The 18066-nt window shown below is 40.2% G+C and overlaps 1 protein-coding gene across 1 annotated transcript; it reads right to left on the bottom strand.

Annotated features, from left to right (window-relative positions):
• Positions 1-15634: 15634 nt before the first annotated feature.
• Positions 15635-17200, bottom strand: LOC309834985 (MSL complex subunit 3-like; the record flags this gene model as incomplete). Its single annotated transcript, XM_082674228.1, is given in 3 exon segments — positions 15635-15853; positions 15856-15888; positions 15890-17200. Coding segments are annotated over 3 exon segments (1563 nt in total).
• Between the last annotated feature and the right edge of the window lie 866 nt (positions 17201-18066).

Genomic DNA, 18066 nt, shown 5'->3' with positions numbered 1-18066 from the left:
GTAGAAGGAAAGAAATCATAACGATCAGAGCAGAAATAAATGAAATAGAAACAAAGAAAACAATAGCAAAGATCAATAAAACTAAAAGCTGGTTGTCTGAGAAGATAAACAAAATTGATAAGCCCTTAGCTAGACTCATCAAGAAAAAGAGGGAGAGGACTCAAATCAATAACATTAGAAATGAAAAAGAAGTGACAATGGACACCACAGAAATACAAAGCATCATAAGAGACTACTACAAGCAACTCTATGCCAATAAAATGAGCAACCTGGAAGAAAGGGACAAGTTCTTAGAAAGGTATAACCTTCCAAGACTGAACCAGGAAGAAATAGAAAATATGAACAGACCAATCACAAGTAATGAAATTGAAACTGTGATTAAAAATCTTCCAACAAAAAAAAAAAAAAAAAATCTTCCAACAAACAAAAGTGCAGGACCAGATGGCTTCACAGGTGAATTCTATCAAACATTTAGGGAAGCGCTAACACCCATCCTTCTCAAACTCTTCCAAAAAATTGCAGAGGAAGGAACACTCCCAAACTCATTCTATGAGACCCCCATCACCCTGATACCAAAACAAGACAAAGATACTCCAAAAAAAGAAGATTACAGACCAATATCACTGATGAATATAGATGCAAAAATCCTCAACAAAATACTAGCAAACAGAATCCAACAACACATTAAAAGGATCATACACCACGATCAAGTGGGTTTTATCCCAGGGATGCAAGGATTCTTCAATATATGCAAATCAATCAATGTGATACACCATATTAACAAATTGAAGAATAAAAACCATATGATCATCTCAATAGTTGCAGAAAGGCTTTTGACAAAATTCAACACCTATTTATGATAAAAACTCTCCAGAAAGTAGGCATAGAGGAAACCTACCTCAGCATAATAAAGGCCTCATACGACAAACCCACAGCAAACATCATTCTCAATGGTGAAAAACTGAAAGCATCAGGAACAAGACAAGGATGTCCACTCTCACCAGTATTATTCAACATAGTTTTGGAAGTCCTAACCACGGCAATCAGAGAAGAAAAAGGAATCCAAATAGGAAAAGAAGAAGTAAAACTGTCACTGTTTGCAGATGACATGATACTATACAAAGAGAATCCTAAAGATGCCACCAGAAAACCACTAGAGCTAAATCAGTGAATCTGGTAAAGTTGCAGGATACAAAATTAATGCACAGAAATCTCTTGCATTCCTATACACTAATGGTGAAAAATCTGAAAGAGAAATTAAGGAAACACTCCCATTTACCACTGCAACAAAAAGAATAAAATACCTAGGAATACCTAGGGAGGTAAAAGACGTGTACTCAGAAAACTATAAGACACTGATGAAAGAAATCAAAGATGACACAAACAGATGGAGAGATATACCGTGTTCTTGGATTGGAAGATCAATATTGTGAAAATGACTATACTACCCAAAGCAATCTACAGAATCAATGCAATCCCTATCAAATTACCAATGGCGTTTTTTACAGAACTAGAACAAAAAATCCTAAAATTTGTATGGAGACACAAAAGACCCCGAATAGCCAAAGCAGTCTCAAGGGGATAGAAAGGAGCTGGAGGAATCAGACTCCCTGAGTCTGACTGTATTACAAAGCTACAGTAATCAAGACAATATGGTACTGGCACAAAACCAGAAATATAGATCAATGGAACAGGATAGAAAGCCCAGAGATAAATCCCCACACCTATGGTCAACTAATCTATGACAAAGGAAGCAAGGATATACAATGGAGAAAAGACAGTCTCTTCAATAAGTGGTGCTGGGAAAACTGGACAGCTACATGTAAAAGAATGAAATTAGAACACTCCCTAACACCGTACACAAAAATAAACTCAAAATGGATTAGAGACCTAAATGTAAGACCGGACACTATAAAACTCTTAGAGGAAAACATAGGAAGAACACTCTTTCACATAAATCACAGCAAGATCTTTTTTGATCCACCTCCTAGAGTAATGGAAATAAAAACAAAAATAAACAAATGGGACCTAATGAAACTTCAAAGCTTTTGCAAAGCAAAGGAAACTACAAACAAGACAAAACAACAACCCTGAGTGGGAGAAAATATTTGCAAACAAATCAACGGACAAAGGATTAATCTCCAAAATATATAAACAGCTCATGCAGCTCAATATTAAAAAAACAAACAACCGAATCAAAAACTGGGCAGAAGACCTAAATAGACATTTCCCCAAAGAGGACATACAGATGGCCAAGAAGCACATGAAAAGCTGCTCAACATCACTAATTATTAGAGAAATGAAATCAAAACTACAAGGAGGGGCTTCCCTGGTGGCTCAGTGGTTATGAATCTGCCTGCCAATGCAGGGGACACAGGTTCGAGCCCTGATCCAGGAAGATCCCACATGCCGTGGAGCAACTAAGCCCGTGAGCCACAACTACTGAGCCTACATGCCACAAGTACTGAAGCCCGCTCGCCTAGGACCTGTGCTCTGCAACAAGAGAAGCCACTGTAATGAGAGGCCTGTGCACCACAAAGAAGAGTAGCCCCTGCTCACCACAACTAGAGAAAGCCCATGTGCAGCACCAAAGACCCAATGCAGCCAAAAAATAAATTAAAAAAATTTTTTTAATTTTTAAATTAAATGGCCTATACTCTCAGAATTCCTAAGGTCGAAGGGTGTGTGGGCGTTTCCCACAGATGAGATATTAGCCTGGGAGAGAGAGATCTTAAAGGGTTTCCACCCAAGAGAATAGCAGCTAGCTTTGTATTGTGGGCATGGTTGGCACCTCCTATATTAACAAAGTTAGGTCAGAAAGAATCTCATATAACTCAGCAATAAAAAGACTACCCAATTTAAAAATGGGCAAAGGATTTGTATAAACATTTCTCCAAAGAAGATATGCAAATGGCCAATAAACACATGAGAAGGTTCTCAATATCATTAGTCACCAGAGGAATGCAAATCAAAACCACAATGACATACCACTTCACACCTACTAGTAAGATAAAATTAAAAAGATAATAACAAGTGTTTTCAAGAACGTGGAGAAGGTGGAATCCTCATATATTTCTGGTGTGAATGTAAAATGGTGCCGCCACATTGGAAAACAGTTTGGCATTTCCTCAAAATGTTAAGCATAGTGTTACCATATTACCCAGCACTTTCACCTAGGTGTCTACCCAAGAGAAATGAAAATATATGTAAACACAAAATCTTGTACAAGAATGTTCATAGGATGATTCATAATAATTAAGAAGTGGAAACAAGCCAAATGTCCATCGACTGATGAATGGATAAACAAAAGGTGTTATATCCATACAATGGAATATTTTATGGCCATAAAAAGGGAATGAAGTACTGATACTTGCTACAACATGGATGAATCTTGAAAGCAGCCAGACACAAAAGACCACGTATTATATGATTCCATTTATATGAAATGTCCAGAATAAGCAAATCCATAGAGACAGAAAATAGATTAGTGATGGTGTAGGTCTGGAAATTGAGTGCAAATGGCTAGGGAGTTTTCTTGAAGGGTGATGAAAACATTCCGAAATTAGATTGCAGTGATGATTGCACAATTCTGTATTTTCTAAAAACCACTGAACTGTACCCTTAAATGGGTGAACTTTATAGTATGTGAATTATATCTCAATAAAGCTGTTTTTTTTTGTTTTTTTTGTTTTTTTTTGGCTGTGCCGTGCAGCTTCTGGGGTCTTAGATCCCCTACCAGGGATCAAACCCGGGCCCTGGCAGTGAAAGTGTCGAGTCCTAACCACTGGACCACCAGGGAATTCCCATAAAGCTGTCTTTTTTGAAAAAAAGAATATATACACAAGCACAAAAGCATCAATAATTAGCATACATTTTCCTGATAAAATAGAAGCATGATGACTAGTAAGTACTTTCTGGCTCATAGGTGTCTTCTAAACACTGCCTCAGGTCATGCAACAGTCAAAACTCAGTTTCAAGGCAATGTCCCAGGTCAAAGCAAGCTAGGACATCAGAAGTCTAGAATTGGAACAGGCTAGTAAGGGGAAGGGAACATCCTAGTTTCAGGCACAGTCAGAACTGGAGGCAATTGGGCCACTTACAGAGTCAACAATTCAATCTAGAGTTTTCAAGAGATCTTGGTAAACTGAGGCTAGATTGAAGCTGATGCTGTTATAGGAGGAGGAGGCGGGAGAGATGGATTCAAGTGCATGCATAGGTCCTGTCTTATTGGTATTTCTACAGATTTAAAATCACAGCCAGAAATGTTTAGGACAAAATGCCTTTAGGCTTAGAGATATCAACTTTTAAGTCTCAAAGGCCTTTACATAATCGGTACAAAAATTATATTGGGTGGTCAGGTCTAGCTCTGAATTTTCAGTGAAGCTGGACTTAACTTCATAGTTATGGTCATTTAGGATGAAATAACCCTCATGAATTTCCATTCTCAGGGCCATTATAAACAAACCCCAAGAAGCTTGCTCAGGACTCTCTTTCCTATTTATCTTCTCCATTAATTTCAAACACAGAAGGAATATGTTTCTTCAATGATGACCTAGTTGCTCAAACTGAAAAAAAATTATTTTGTTCTAAGGTAACAATTATTTTTACCTTTAGGGTCAGTGCTTTCTTCAGGAGGGAGCATAGAATAAAATAAAGGTAATAGGTTTTATTTATTTATTTCTTAAATTAATTTTTATTGGAGTATAGTTGCTTCACAATGTTGTGTTAGTTTTTACTGTACAGCAAAGTGAATCAGCTATACATATACATATATCTTCTCTTTTTTGGCTTTCCTTCCCATTTAGGTCACCACAGAGCATTGTGTAGAGTTCCCTTAGCTATACAGTGGGTTCTCATTAGTTATCTATTTTATACATAGTATCAATAGTGTATATAGGTCAATCCCAATCTCCCAATTCATCCCACCCCCCTTTCCCCCCTTGGTATCCATACGTTTGTTCTCTGTCTGTGTCCCTATTTCTGCTTTGCAAATAAGATCATTTATACAATTTTTTGGTAATAGGTTTTAAAATCTGATCATATCTGACGTATTCTAGCTGTGTGACATTGGGCAGGTCCAGACTTTCTCAGATCTTCATCTAAAAAATGGAATTAACACCACCTACCTTCCAGGTTAGGAGGGCGAGGATTAATGATAATGTACGTATTTTCCCTGGCAATTAGGAGGGGCTCATAAATGATGGTTTTTATTATCAAGTCACTGAAAATTCTCCCACAGTCAATGCAAATTCAAGCTTTTAGCCATTCATTGCTTTTTTTCTACTCTGTTTCCTGTTTTAATGTGTGATATTCCATGCTCAGTTACAATTAAATCAATTAATATTGGTTATTATATTTCTCTGGTATAATAGTGATGTTGGATTTCTCTTATACTTCTTATTATAATGTTGTATTTCTCTGAATCTAAGATGCCATCTGTTTTAAGATACATTTCTGTTTCAGAAACATTAAAATGTGAAATCAAGAGCACCTTAGAATCAATGAAATATAGTTGCCCCCTGCTACATTTGGACCCATAGACTGTTACTGGTCCAGTTAACAGGTTGCTCAAAGTCTGATGTATGTTGGTCCTTTCATCGCAGATGACCAGATCACTTGGATTCAGGCTCCTCTTTTCCAGTTAACCTAATACCCTGATACCCTCATACCTCACATGATGTCGTATCAGTAAACACACATTACATTAATTTTTTCAAACTCAGAAAGAACCTCTTTACTCCCAGTAAGGATTACACAGGTACAGGCTATTGACAAATTAGGCAACACTGGTACACAGAACGGATTCAGAGTCCATGCCATGCACGTTTTCCATCAGCTAGAGGGCAATCTGAATCAACGTGTCACTAAACCAACAATTGCCCTGTTGGAAGCAGGGTTAGTGGGAGCATGTGGAAGAGCCTGGATTTCTGGAATTCCAGTGAGTCATTTCCTGCCCTGTTATAAGGTCAACAAAATGTGAATAGAGAGGAGATAGTTCATTTTTTGTTATTGCTCTTCAGAATTTGTTTAATCCCTGTTATATACCAAGTATAGGTTAAGGACTGGGAATCCAGAAAGAAGATATTGTCCCTGGTCTTAAGGGCCTTATGCTTTAATCATGGAAGACAAACAAATACACCAAAAGTGATAGCATAATGCTATGTTTGTAGAGAAGTACGCACAGAGTTTTCTAAGGAAACACAAGAAAGGTACCACAGAAGTCAGACCAGAGGTAAATGATAGAAAAGTTTTATAGAAAATGATGCCTGCACTTGGTTTTGAAACACAAATAGGAGTCAGCTAGCTTCCAAATGGAGGGAGAGGAGTTGTTTAAACACTCTTTTATGCTGGTGTATTTTACCATAATTTTTTAAAATTGGAGGGGAAAAAATGCAGTCTTTTGAAAGACTGCTCGTTGTTTGGTAAAACCAGCAGGAAGCAAGGGTGTTAGGGAAGAGAGGTGAGAAAGTCAGTGATCGCCAGGTGCTGGAGGGCTTTGTTTCCGGGACAGATGTTTGGAATTAACCGAGAAGAATGGAAAACCAATAACGGGTCTGAAGGGTAGAAGCGAGGGGCGAGCGGGAGTCGCGACGTGGTTGCGTTGAAGGAAGAGCACGAGGTGTGCAGCTGGCGTGGGTGAGTTCCAGGCAGCAGGGCCGATCCAGGCAGGGGTGAAGGAGCGCAGAACCAAGCAGTGGCTGTGCAGGGGAGAAGCAGGAAGCGTGGTGAGGATGGCAGCAAAGAGGGTGAGTAAACGCGGGAGGTGAATGAGAAGGGAGAATTTCGACCAGCTCCCATGTTTTCAACTTGGGCATCAGGTGGCGCCATATCCCAAGAAGAGCTGCTCTGGGGGCAAACAGGCGGCATTTAGATTTAACGGGTTACGCCTGAGGGCCCTGAGGAAGGGGCAAAGGGGGAAGGCATCCTAGTCAAGGCAATATGGGACATAAATACAACTGACATGTGCACAGCACACTACAGATTATACAAAACTGTTTTTGTTTTTTTTTGCGGTACGCGGGCCTCTCACTGCTGTGGCCTCTCCCGTTGCGGAGCACAGGCTCCGGACGCGCAGGCTCAGCGGCCATGGCTCACGGGCCCAGCCGCTCCGCAGCATGTGGGATCCTCCCGGACCGGGGCACGAACCCGCGTCCCCTGCATCGGCAGGCGGACTCTAAACCACTGCGCCACGAAGGAAGCCCCAGATTATACAAAACTGTTATTGACAAGTGAGACGTGACTGGAGCAGATAATGTGTGTTGGGGGGCGAAGTTCTGAGGGAAGTTTATCTGGTCGGGAGGAGCAGCTGTTTATAGAGAGCCGTGAACATCCAATCCTGGAGGTCCCGCTAGATCCAAAAATAGAAGAAATCCCGGAAGGGTTGCATTTAGGGGCAAGCATATTCAAGAATATTTCTTCTGACAAATTCCAGTTAAAGATAGCAGGGAAGGGGCATTTTGAATTCACTTCCAAGTCCTGAAACCAACTGAAAGCAAAATAAAAGAGCAAAAAGTAAAAAAGAAACTTCCACCTTCTATTAACAAGGCAAAAGTTATAAAACAAAACTATGAAGAATGGCTGCCAAATGAAGAGAATTTTGACCTAAAATATATGAGAATACAGAGCCAACATATCCCTGCACGGATTCTGCGAAAGAAATCAGTTTACCTAAAATTAAGTGTCATGTTCCTGAGAAGTACATGCAGTGATCCTCTGCGGGTAGATGGTACAAGGTCTGTCAAAGGATGGGTCAGAGATGGTCAGTGTTCTGTAGTATCTGTCCTCTCTTTTTACTGTAAGAGAACCTCTGATTTTTAAAAATCGAAGTAGAGTTAATTTACAATGTTGTGTTTCTGGTGTTCAGCAAAGTGATTCAGTTATATATATATATATATAAATAATATATTATTTTTCAGATTGTTTTCCATTATAGGTTATTACAACATGTTCAATATAGTTCCCTGTGCTATATATACCAGGACCTCTGGTGTTTTAGCCGAGCACATGGCTGGCTGGCTGGGATAAAGACTGCATCTGTTAGCTTCCCTGCATGTGGGCATGACCATGTGACTGCTTTCTAGCCTATGAGATGTAAGTGGAAGTCATGTGTAAAACTGTGGAAAGTTTGCTTTTGTTTTTTTAAGCAACTTTATTGAGATATAATGCACACACCCTATGTAAATGGAATCATACAACATGTGGGTTTTTTGTGACTGGTTTCTCTCATTTAGCATAATGTTTTCAAAGTTCATGTCTCAGCATGGATCAGCACTTCATTTCTTTTTATTGCTGAATATGTATCTAGCACATTTCATTTATCCATTCTTACCAGCAGCGTATGAGGGTGGGAAGTTTGCTTTTGAAGGAAGAAGGTGTGCTCCTTTCTGGTGGCTGGATTGTGAATGTGACAATGGGGCTGGAACATCTGTCTGGACAATAAGTTAAGTGTGTGTTGAGATAGGTAGAGCGACAAGCTAGAAGGAGCCTGGGACATTTGATGAGCACAACACTGGTCTTGAACTTATTGCTTCCAAGCTCCATTTATGTAAGAAAGAGGTCAAGCTCCAATCATTTGGCATTTTCTATCTAGTCCTGAAGCATACAGGGTGTTGCGGGCAGGGAACACTGATGAAAATCAGAGAATATAGAGAAAGCCATTCAGGAAGGCAGAATAGCAGGGAGGTGGCAAAAGGAAGAGTTCAGGAAGAAAAATAAAAGAAAAAAAGAAGAGCATTACAAAGAGCTCAGCACAGCCTTGGAGCATCAGGAGCACATGGCTTTTTATAAGAGACACTGACAGCTTTGATTCTGTGGCGGGTTTTGATGAGTAAATGAAACTTACTGCAAAGGGCAGATAAATGCACTTTGAAAAGGTATCAACCCAATAATCTTGAAAATATAAATTTCATTTAAGTTTAAACTGTTTCTGTTACACTCTTTTTCCTTCTCTACAAATGTTGTTGAAAAAACATAGCAACATAATCACCATCCCTTAATGATTTGTTTTTTTTCTTTAGAGCCATTAGTTAACAACTAGTATTTCATCTGGTGAAGAAACATTTTTCCAAAGGTAAGTGATTCCTTCAGCTTTATATCAACTTCTTTTTCTTCTGTTAAATATATGTTCAATGTCGTAATTTTTATTTTTAAAAGCGTAAAGACTATGATCCTTTTTTGTAAAATTATCTATCCCTCTATCTGCAAATTCATTCTTTTACAAATATTTAGTGAGCACCTAGTATGTGTTAAACATTATGTTAAGTGTTGAGAACAAAGTAGTGAGAAGAAAAAAAAAGAAAAAGACCAAAAAAAAAAAAAAAACAAGACAGTAATCCTTGCCTTCATACAACTTACATTTTAGTGGTAAATACAACCCCCCAAAAAATGAACAAATAATTATATAGTTTGCCTTTAGATAATGATAAGTATTATGAAGAATAATAAAGTAAAGGAATAGAGAATGGTAAGGTGTGGCAGCCAGGGACTAATTTAGGTGGGAAGGTCAGGGCTAGCCACTCTAAGGTGGTGGTATTTGAGTGTGGACTTAAGTGATGTAAAGGGAAGACATTTAAGATAAGAGCATGCAAACATTTAAGATAAGAGCGTTCCAGGCAGAAAAAATAGTAAGTATAAAGGCCCTGGGGTAGATAAAAGCTTGGTATGTTTAAGAAATTAAAAGGATTTTGTGACCATTGCTTACTGGCCCTTTTTGCTATTGTAAGAATTTTTTATTTTAAGTATGGGAAATCACTGAAATGTTTTGAGTCAGAAAGTAATTTAGTTTATGTTTTTAAAACACTCTGGCTACTGTGTAGGGAATAAAACTAGTAGGGCAAAAAAAAAAAAAAAGGAAATGGAGAATATTTGAGGAGGCTTTTGTCATTGTCCAAACAAGAAATCTATGATGGGGCTATTGTCACCATCCAAGCAAGTAAGATATGGTCACCTGGACTAAGATGACAGTGGTCAAGGTGAGAGAAATAGTCAGTTTCCAGACATACATTCAAAGCAGTCTGTATAACTTGATGATATGGGGAGTGAGATAAAGAGAGGGATTGTGGATGAGTCCTAGGTTTTGGTCTAAGAAATTGGATCAATCATGGTAATATTTGCCAATTTGGGGAAACTGAAAAGGGAAAGAACAGATTTTAAGAGTCATCACAATAAGATTGATTGTCACCAGTTGATTGTCACCAGTTGATTACAGTGTCCTAGCTGATGGGGTATGGGGGTAGTATCTTATTTTTATCCTCATGCTTTTCTATGTTTTCATAACAAACATACTCATTTTTACACAAGCATATAAAGTTATTTTTTAAAAGAAGGATTTTTCAGTTACTCTTAAGAACTGGAAGCCAGATTAGAGGCAGTTTTTGTGATGTAACCAGGCCCACGTGGTGGAGGCATTCGGTGTTATGGAAAGCACCAAGCTTTGGAATCAGAAAGCTAATTTAATCTCCAGATTTTCTAACTATATGTTATATGAGCTGGGAAAATCATTTAAATTTTAGGGATCTTCATATATGTAAGTGGAATATAATGGTCTCAAGAAAGATTGAGGTGAAGTTCAAATGGGATTATGTGGGTAAAAGCATTTAATCATTCAATCATTCACTGATCCACAAGTATTTAGTGGAACTTACTACATGCCAGGCCCCAGTCTAATTGCTAGAGACACATCAGAAAATAAAAGAGATCAATTCTCTGCCTACAAGGTGCTTATATCCTTATAGGGGGAGAAGACAATAAACAGACAATCAAATATACAATATGTCAGATGGTAAAAGTGCTTTGAGGAAATATTAAATAGGGGAAGGTAAAAAGGGAGTGCTGGGGACACGGTTGGTTTCTCCTCATCCAATTGACGCATCACCAATTGGTGTCACTTGTGGACACAGTTTGTATCTGTAAGGCTCTGTCTGGCTCCAGGGACTGGAGGGGGCATTAGTGGCCTTAGGAATGGGTACCTATTAGAAATCCTCATGGAGGTATGAGGTACGTAGCTGGAAGTACAGTTTTGGAGTTCAGAGAAGTAGAAGCAAGAAATATAAATTTGAGGGTCATCAGCTTATAGTGGGATTTGTCGATGAGACCATCTGCAGTTAAGTGCTGATAAAGAGAAGAAATTCAAGAACAGACCCCAGCAAACTCCTACAGGGTCAGCGTTATAAGGAGGGATCAATAAGCTTCACCTCTCTTAAAACTCTCACCAAACACACACTCCTCTCCCGTTTTTAACCTGGTTAACATCTATTCATTCAGATCTCAGATCTCAGTTCATACATTACTTCCTTCATTTTAAAATGTATCCAGCACAGGGCTTCCCTGGTGGTGCAGTGGTTGAGAGTCTGCCTGCTGATGCAGAGGACACGGGTTTGTGCCCCGGTCTGGGAAGATCCCACATGCCGCGGAGCAGCTGGACCCGTGAGCCATGGCCGCTGAGCCTGCGTGTCCAGAGCCTGTGCTCTGCAATGGGAGAGGCCACAGCAGTGAGAGGCCCGCGTACTGCAAAAAAAAAAAAAAAAAATGTATCCAGCACATTGTACTGGGATTTAGTGGTGAACAGTAAGTAAGATAAGTTAGTCTTGACCTTCACTGAGTTTATCTTCTGCTGGAAGAGAAAGCTAGTAGACAATAAAGAAGTAAATAAATAAATAAGGGCAAACTAAGTCAAATATTCTGATTGAAATAAACAGGAGATAAGACTGAGCATAGGAGGAGATATGGGGATATATGTATATGTATAGCTGATTCACTTTGTTATAAAGCAGAAACTAACACACCATTGTAAAGCAATTATACTCCAATAAAGATGTTAAAAAATAAAAAATTAAAAAAAAGACTGAGCATAACCAGGGGAGGCCTCTTTAGATGAGATATCCGGGGAAGGCCTCCATGTGTAGTTCACCATTGTGCTAATATCAGAAGTATAAGATGAGCTGAGAGAAGAACATTCCAGGCAAAGAATTGGAGGATCTGTCCCGAGGACTGACTTGCCTTACTCTCCACGCTCAGCCAGGTTCCTTTTGCCCTACACTCTCCTAACCCTTAAAACCCAAATAGCTCTCAGAGTTCTTCCTGACTTGAATTGAGCTGGACTCTTGATTCATTTATAGGTCCAGTCAACTAATAATTTATTAAGCAGGCTTAAATTACATTGAGACTGTACTGCAGAATCTCAGAGGATAGAGATTCTGCTGGAGGATAGAAAGAAATTTTAAAACTAAGATTACTGAAGGTGTGGGTTGGGACGTTTGATTCATTTGCCTAAACAAGGCTCTGCAGGGCTGGCTTCCCAAGATTTGAGTCAAGACCCTTGGAGGATGTCAGACAAGTGAGCTTTCTGCTCCAGCTTTCCCTGACTTCCAAGAGCCCCAGCTCTGTCCAAGACTTAAGGTATTAGGGGGTGTATTCATTTCCTATTGTAGGTAAAAAATTACCACAAATGTAATGGCTTAAAACAACCCCGATTTGTTATCTTACAGTTCTGGAGATCAGAAGTCTGAAATGGGTCTCACTGGACTAAAAGCAAGAGTTGACAGGGCTGCATTCTTTTCTGAAGGCTCCCGGGGAGAATGTGTTTCCTAGGCTTTTGTAGTTTTTAGAGGCTGCTTGCATTCCTTGGCTCATGGCCTCTTCCTCCATCTTCAAAGCCAGCAACGGCCCACTGAGCCTTTCTCACGTCTCATCACTCTGACTCTGACCCTCCTGCCTTCCTCTTTCTCTTATAAGGACACTTGTGATTACACTGGGCCCACCTGGATAATCCCTCCATCTCAAGATTAGCTCATTAGCAACCTTAATTCCATCCGCAAACTTCATTCTCTCTTGCCACGTAACATAACATATTCATGGGTTCCAGGGATTAGGATGTGGACACCTTTGGGGGCCATTATTATACTTACCAGGAGGATACAGGACTCTCTGATCTGATTCAACTCCCACATATCCTCCAGCAAGCCCTCCCTGACCCCCCAAAGCTAGGTTAGGTGACCCTGCTCAATGGCCCATGTGGTTACATCCATCACTCTTCCCCTAGTGCTGTGCTTGTTCGCTAGTCTGTATCTTTAGGATGGTAGCTGCTTTTCTCACTCTTGGTTATCTGTCTCTTCACTGCAATGTAAGCACCACATGGTCAAAGATCTTTGTTGATTTTATTCTATATCAAAAATAAGGATACAAGTAAAGCCTTTAGATACATTCAATATATATATTGAATGAATGAATTGTATCTCCATCACCTAGCTGGGTCTCTAGCACAGAGTAGATAGATGCTTAATGCTGCTGCTACTATTAATGCTGCTAATAATATTTATTAAGCCCTTACTATGTGCCAGGCACCATGCAAAAGGCCTTATGTATATTATCTTGTTTGAGTCACACAACTCATGAGGAAGGAGCTGTTTTTTCTCCATCCCATACAGAGGGAAACTGAGGTTATAGAAGTTAATTATTTGGCCCAAGATCAAATGGCCTAAGAGGGAGTTGAACTTGTATATCTGTGCATATGCTAAGTGGAATAAGCCAGATAGAAAAAGACAAATACTGTATGATCTCCCTTATATGTGGAATCTAAAACAGCCATACTCGTAGAAACAGAGTAGAATGGTAGTTGTCTGGGGCTGGGGAGTAGAGGAAATGAGATGTTGGGCAAAGGGTCCAAACTTCAAGCTGTAAGATGAATAAGTTCTGGGAATCTAATGTACAGCATGGTGACTATAGTTTACAGGACTTTATTATATACTTGAAAGTTGCTAAGAGAGTAGATTGTAAATGTTCTCATCACACACACACACACACACACACACACACACAAGTACATGAGGTGATGGAAGTGTTAATTAACCCTAACGTGGTAATCGTTTTGCAATGCATACATGTATTAAGTCATCACATTGTATACCTTAAATGTACCAGTGTTATATGTAAATTACATCTCAATGAAGCTATACAAAAATTTTTTTAAATAATATATCCCCCTGACACTCAAGTTCCTTCTACTTCTGGTTGCTTTGAGAGACATTGTATGCCCTCTGGCTTCAGAGCATATGCTCTGGTACTTTATGTGAAATTCCAGGGAAGGAGTGTCAATCTCAGCCCTGATGTACAGAGGGCGTTCCCTGTTTACAACAACCCGAAGTTCATACAAGCAGGGAGGGTACATTCCCCTCCTAGAGAATGGGTGTCATCTGTTTAGCATGAGTGAGGTCACCATAAGAACTAAAGACACATTTACCAGAGAAATGGGAATTCTTCTGCAGAGGAACAGTTTGGGACTATCTAGGGACTACTAAGCCAAGCCTTCAATAATGACAATAGATATTGTCCTGTTGACAAAAATTCAATTAATTATCAAGTTACGAGGGGAAAAAGGGGGAATCTTATTCAAGCCAAACTGAAGATTGTAACCCGGGAAGCATATTCTGGTTTTTTTTTTTTTTTTTTGAATTTTTGAATTTTATTTTATTTATTTATTTTTTATACAGCAGGTTCTTATTAGTTATCTATTTTATACATATTAGTGTATATATGTCAATTCCAATCTCCCAGTTCATCCCACCACCCACCCCTTACCCCCTTGGTGTGCGTACGTTTGTTTTCTACATCTGTGTCTCTATTTCTGCCTTGCAAACTGGTTCATCTGTACCATTTTCCTGTATTCCACATGTATGCGTTAATATACAATATTTGTTTTTCTCTTTCTGACTTACTTCACTCTGTATGACAATCTCTAGGTCCATCCACGTCTCTACAAATGACCCAATTTTGTTCCTTTTTATGGCTGAACAATATTCCATTGTATATATGTACCACATCTTCTTTATTTATTCGTCTGTCAATGGACATTTAGGTTGCTTCCATGACCTGGCTATTGTAAATAGTGCTGCAATGACAATTGGGGTGCATGTGTCTTTTTTTTTTTGAAGACTCTCTTTTGGTTCTTTCCAACAAGATGGGCAATGATTTATTTGAGATCACCAAAAATAACATCTTACAGAAAGGGAACTATAACATTACACAACCAAGTGTAGCTATAAAATCTCAAACATTCAGGCAATGCTTTATTTAGATCACCAAAAATAAGGTTTTATAGAAAAGGAACTGTAACAAGCAAATGTATAGCTGCAAATTTTCTTTTGCCATCAATATCAACTCCCTCTAAAATACTCTGGGACTACTCTTCAGTTTCCAAGCAAAACTAATGTTTTGTTGCTCAGCCTAATCACAAGAATGAAAACGGCTTGCAAAACGATTTTGTTTAATGCTAACAAATAACTAAAAAAATGTGGTTATTGCTAACAAGTAACTCCTGTCTACTGAAACAGCCCAACCTACACACACTTTCATGACCATTTCACTGTGAACACAACTGCTTGTTTCCCGCCGTCACAGGTGACATGTACCATGGCAAGGGTCACATGTTGGAGGCCGTTCAGGCACCTAGGAAGTAATCCATAACAGAAATAACTACGGGAGGTAAGCAGCTCAAACAAATGGGCCCGCCACAGCCCCCCAAGGTGGGTATTGCATTCGCTCTGCCTGTAAGGAAGGCCCACCAACTCCCTAGTTCTTTACTGGGGACCGAGAGCACAAAGCTAGATAGAGAAGCTGTTCTTCCAGAACCATCAAAACCTTAATAAATCACCCTGGGGTTCTTCGTGCTGTAGTGCACCTCACAGGCAGCAACATAGGCAGACTCTGCGAAAAAGTCATCATGGTATTCTGCTAAAAACCTCAGAAAGATATCAAAGGGCTTCAGTAAGGCCTTCAGATTCTTCTCAGAAAAGGACATCTTTCCAAGGATTTCTGGAAGTTTCACGAACAATTGCAGCAAGTGTTGCGCCCCATAAATTTAAGAGGGTGAAGGTGGTCACCTGGGGGGTAACTGGTCAGGTACAAGTTTCCAGGAGAGGACCTCATTTATTTCATTAGTTCTTCTGCCTTCAAAGCCAGCAAACACCACACTCCCTTCCTTGCTAGGGGTCAGAGGAACAGGTGAGGATGACCGGCTATGAACAGGCGTCTTCTTTTCCAGGTTCAGAAACAGCTTGGGCGTGCTGGCAGATGTGTCCTGCTGCCGGCACTTGGGCTGAGGCGAGCCGCTGCTCTCAGACAGCCTGTCGCAATTGGCAGAGTGGCGTGTGGACCTCCTCAGAGACTGCAAGGCTTCCGGCTCGGCTTTGCACCTTTTGGGGGCGGCTGGCTCGCCTGTGGTTGGCTGACTCTTTGTGGGCTGTGGTGTGGATGGATTCAACAAAGGTGGGCTTGGAGAGAGATCCTCCGGGTTCCGATTAGCATTTGTGGTACTTCCCTTAATCGGAAGAAAACATTTGGACGAAGTCACCTTTTTATACTGAACTTGTTCATATGGATAGAGCCAAACCAATGGGAGAGTGTAATCAAAGGTTATTCTTAATCCATCCACCATCTCCTTACAAAGGTCAACGTTCTTTTCTGCTGGGATATAATGCACACTCATGTTGGCGTGTGGCATAGCCTGATGGGGATGAGGCCTCTCCTTGGCTGAAAAGGCTGTATTGATAGCAAAATGCTTCACGTACGATTCCAAAATAGTTATGATGTTGGTCTGGCATGAAAGTTTCACTAACCATTTCCTCCTGTTGATACAGTAACAATCGTCCTCAGGCTTCTTCTTCAGAACTTCAGGGATTTCTACAGCTATTGTTCTTTCTTCCATTTCCTTTTTTGCGTGCAGCTCTGGTTCTTCCTTCAAGTCAGTCTTTTCTTCAATGTCACTTTCTTCGCTTATTTCTTCATCCTTTTCTTCACTACTGTCATCAGAGGAACTACTTATTAAGTTTTCAACATTTTCATCTTTTTCTTCGGTAGGGAGGCTTTTTAAGACAGAGTCCACACCTGGCAACCTGCAGCACTTCCTCTTTCTTCCTGTGCTTCTCAGACGAGCTACAGCTTTTCTTGCCAATTTACACTGTAATCTCCAATTTTCATCGGTGTCATGAAGGACATGATCTTCAGCTGCCCATCTATCCCAGCTTCTGTTCCAGCTATTCAAATGGATCAGGTATTCTGGGATCTTTCTGCCTTTTTCATCTTTACCAACAATAACATCGACAATCTTGGCATCATCCAGCACTCGTGCCTTGGTGGGGTCAGGCTCGAAGCACAACACTTTCTCCTCTGAGCGGAATTTAAATTTCACGCCCTCTCTGGCCCTCATTTGCTCATCGTGGCGGAGGGCGAGGCTCTGGGGTGGGCGGAGCATGCGCCACATGTGTCTTTTTGAATTATGGTTTTCTCAGGGTATATGCCCAGGAGTGGGATTGCTGGGTCGTATTGTAGTTCTATTTTTAGTTTTTTTTTTTTTTTTTTTTTTTGCGGTACGCGGGCCTCTCACTGTTGTGGCCTCTCCCGTTGCGGAGCACAGGGTCCGGACGCGCAGGCTCAGCGGCCATGGCTCACGGGCCCAGCCACTCCGTGGCATGTGGGATCTTCCCGGACTGGGGCACGAACCCGTGTCCCCTGCATCGGCAGGCGGACTCTCAACCACTGCGCCACCAGGGAAGCCCTATTTTTAGTTTTTTAAGGAACCTCCATACTGTTCTCCATAGTGGCTGTATATTGATATATATAATATATATATTATATATAATATATATTATATATTATATATATATTATATATATTATATATATATAACAGTGCAGGAGGGTTCTCTTTCCTCCACACCCTCTCCAGCATTTGTTGTTTGTAGATTTTCTGATGATGCCCATTCCGGGAAGCATATCCCTAGAAAGCTCTGAGAACCGTTCCACCTGTTAGGAGTCTAAGGCACAGTCACATACGTTTTCGAGACAAAGGATTGTACATCAAAATGACATATTGATATTTTACATAAAGTTCACCAAGGATACATGGTCCACGTAAGCATGTACAAAGCGAGCAGCAAGTCGCCATGACCCCCTACAGAGCTGGGAAAGAACACTATTCTTTTAAGAAGTTACATTGCTAGGAAAAAAATTGATCTTTACTGTAGAGCAGGCCCATCTTTGAGGAGCTCTGGTTAATGTGTAATGTGGATGCACA

The sequence above is a fragment of the Grampus griseus genome (assembly GCF_964374135.1).
Source record: "Grampus griseus genome assembly, chromosome: 16".
NCBI lineage: Eukaryota > Metazoa > Chordata > Mammalia > Artiodactyla > Delphinidae > Grampus > Grampus griseus.
Note: the sequence above shows the minus strand (reverse complement) of the source record. Positions and strands in the feature narration are given on the sequence as shown.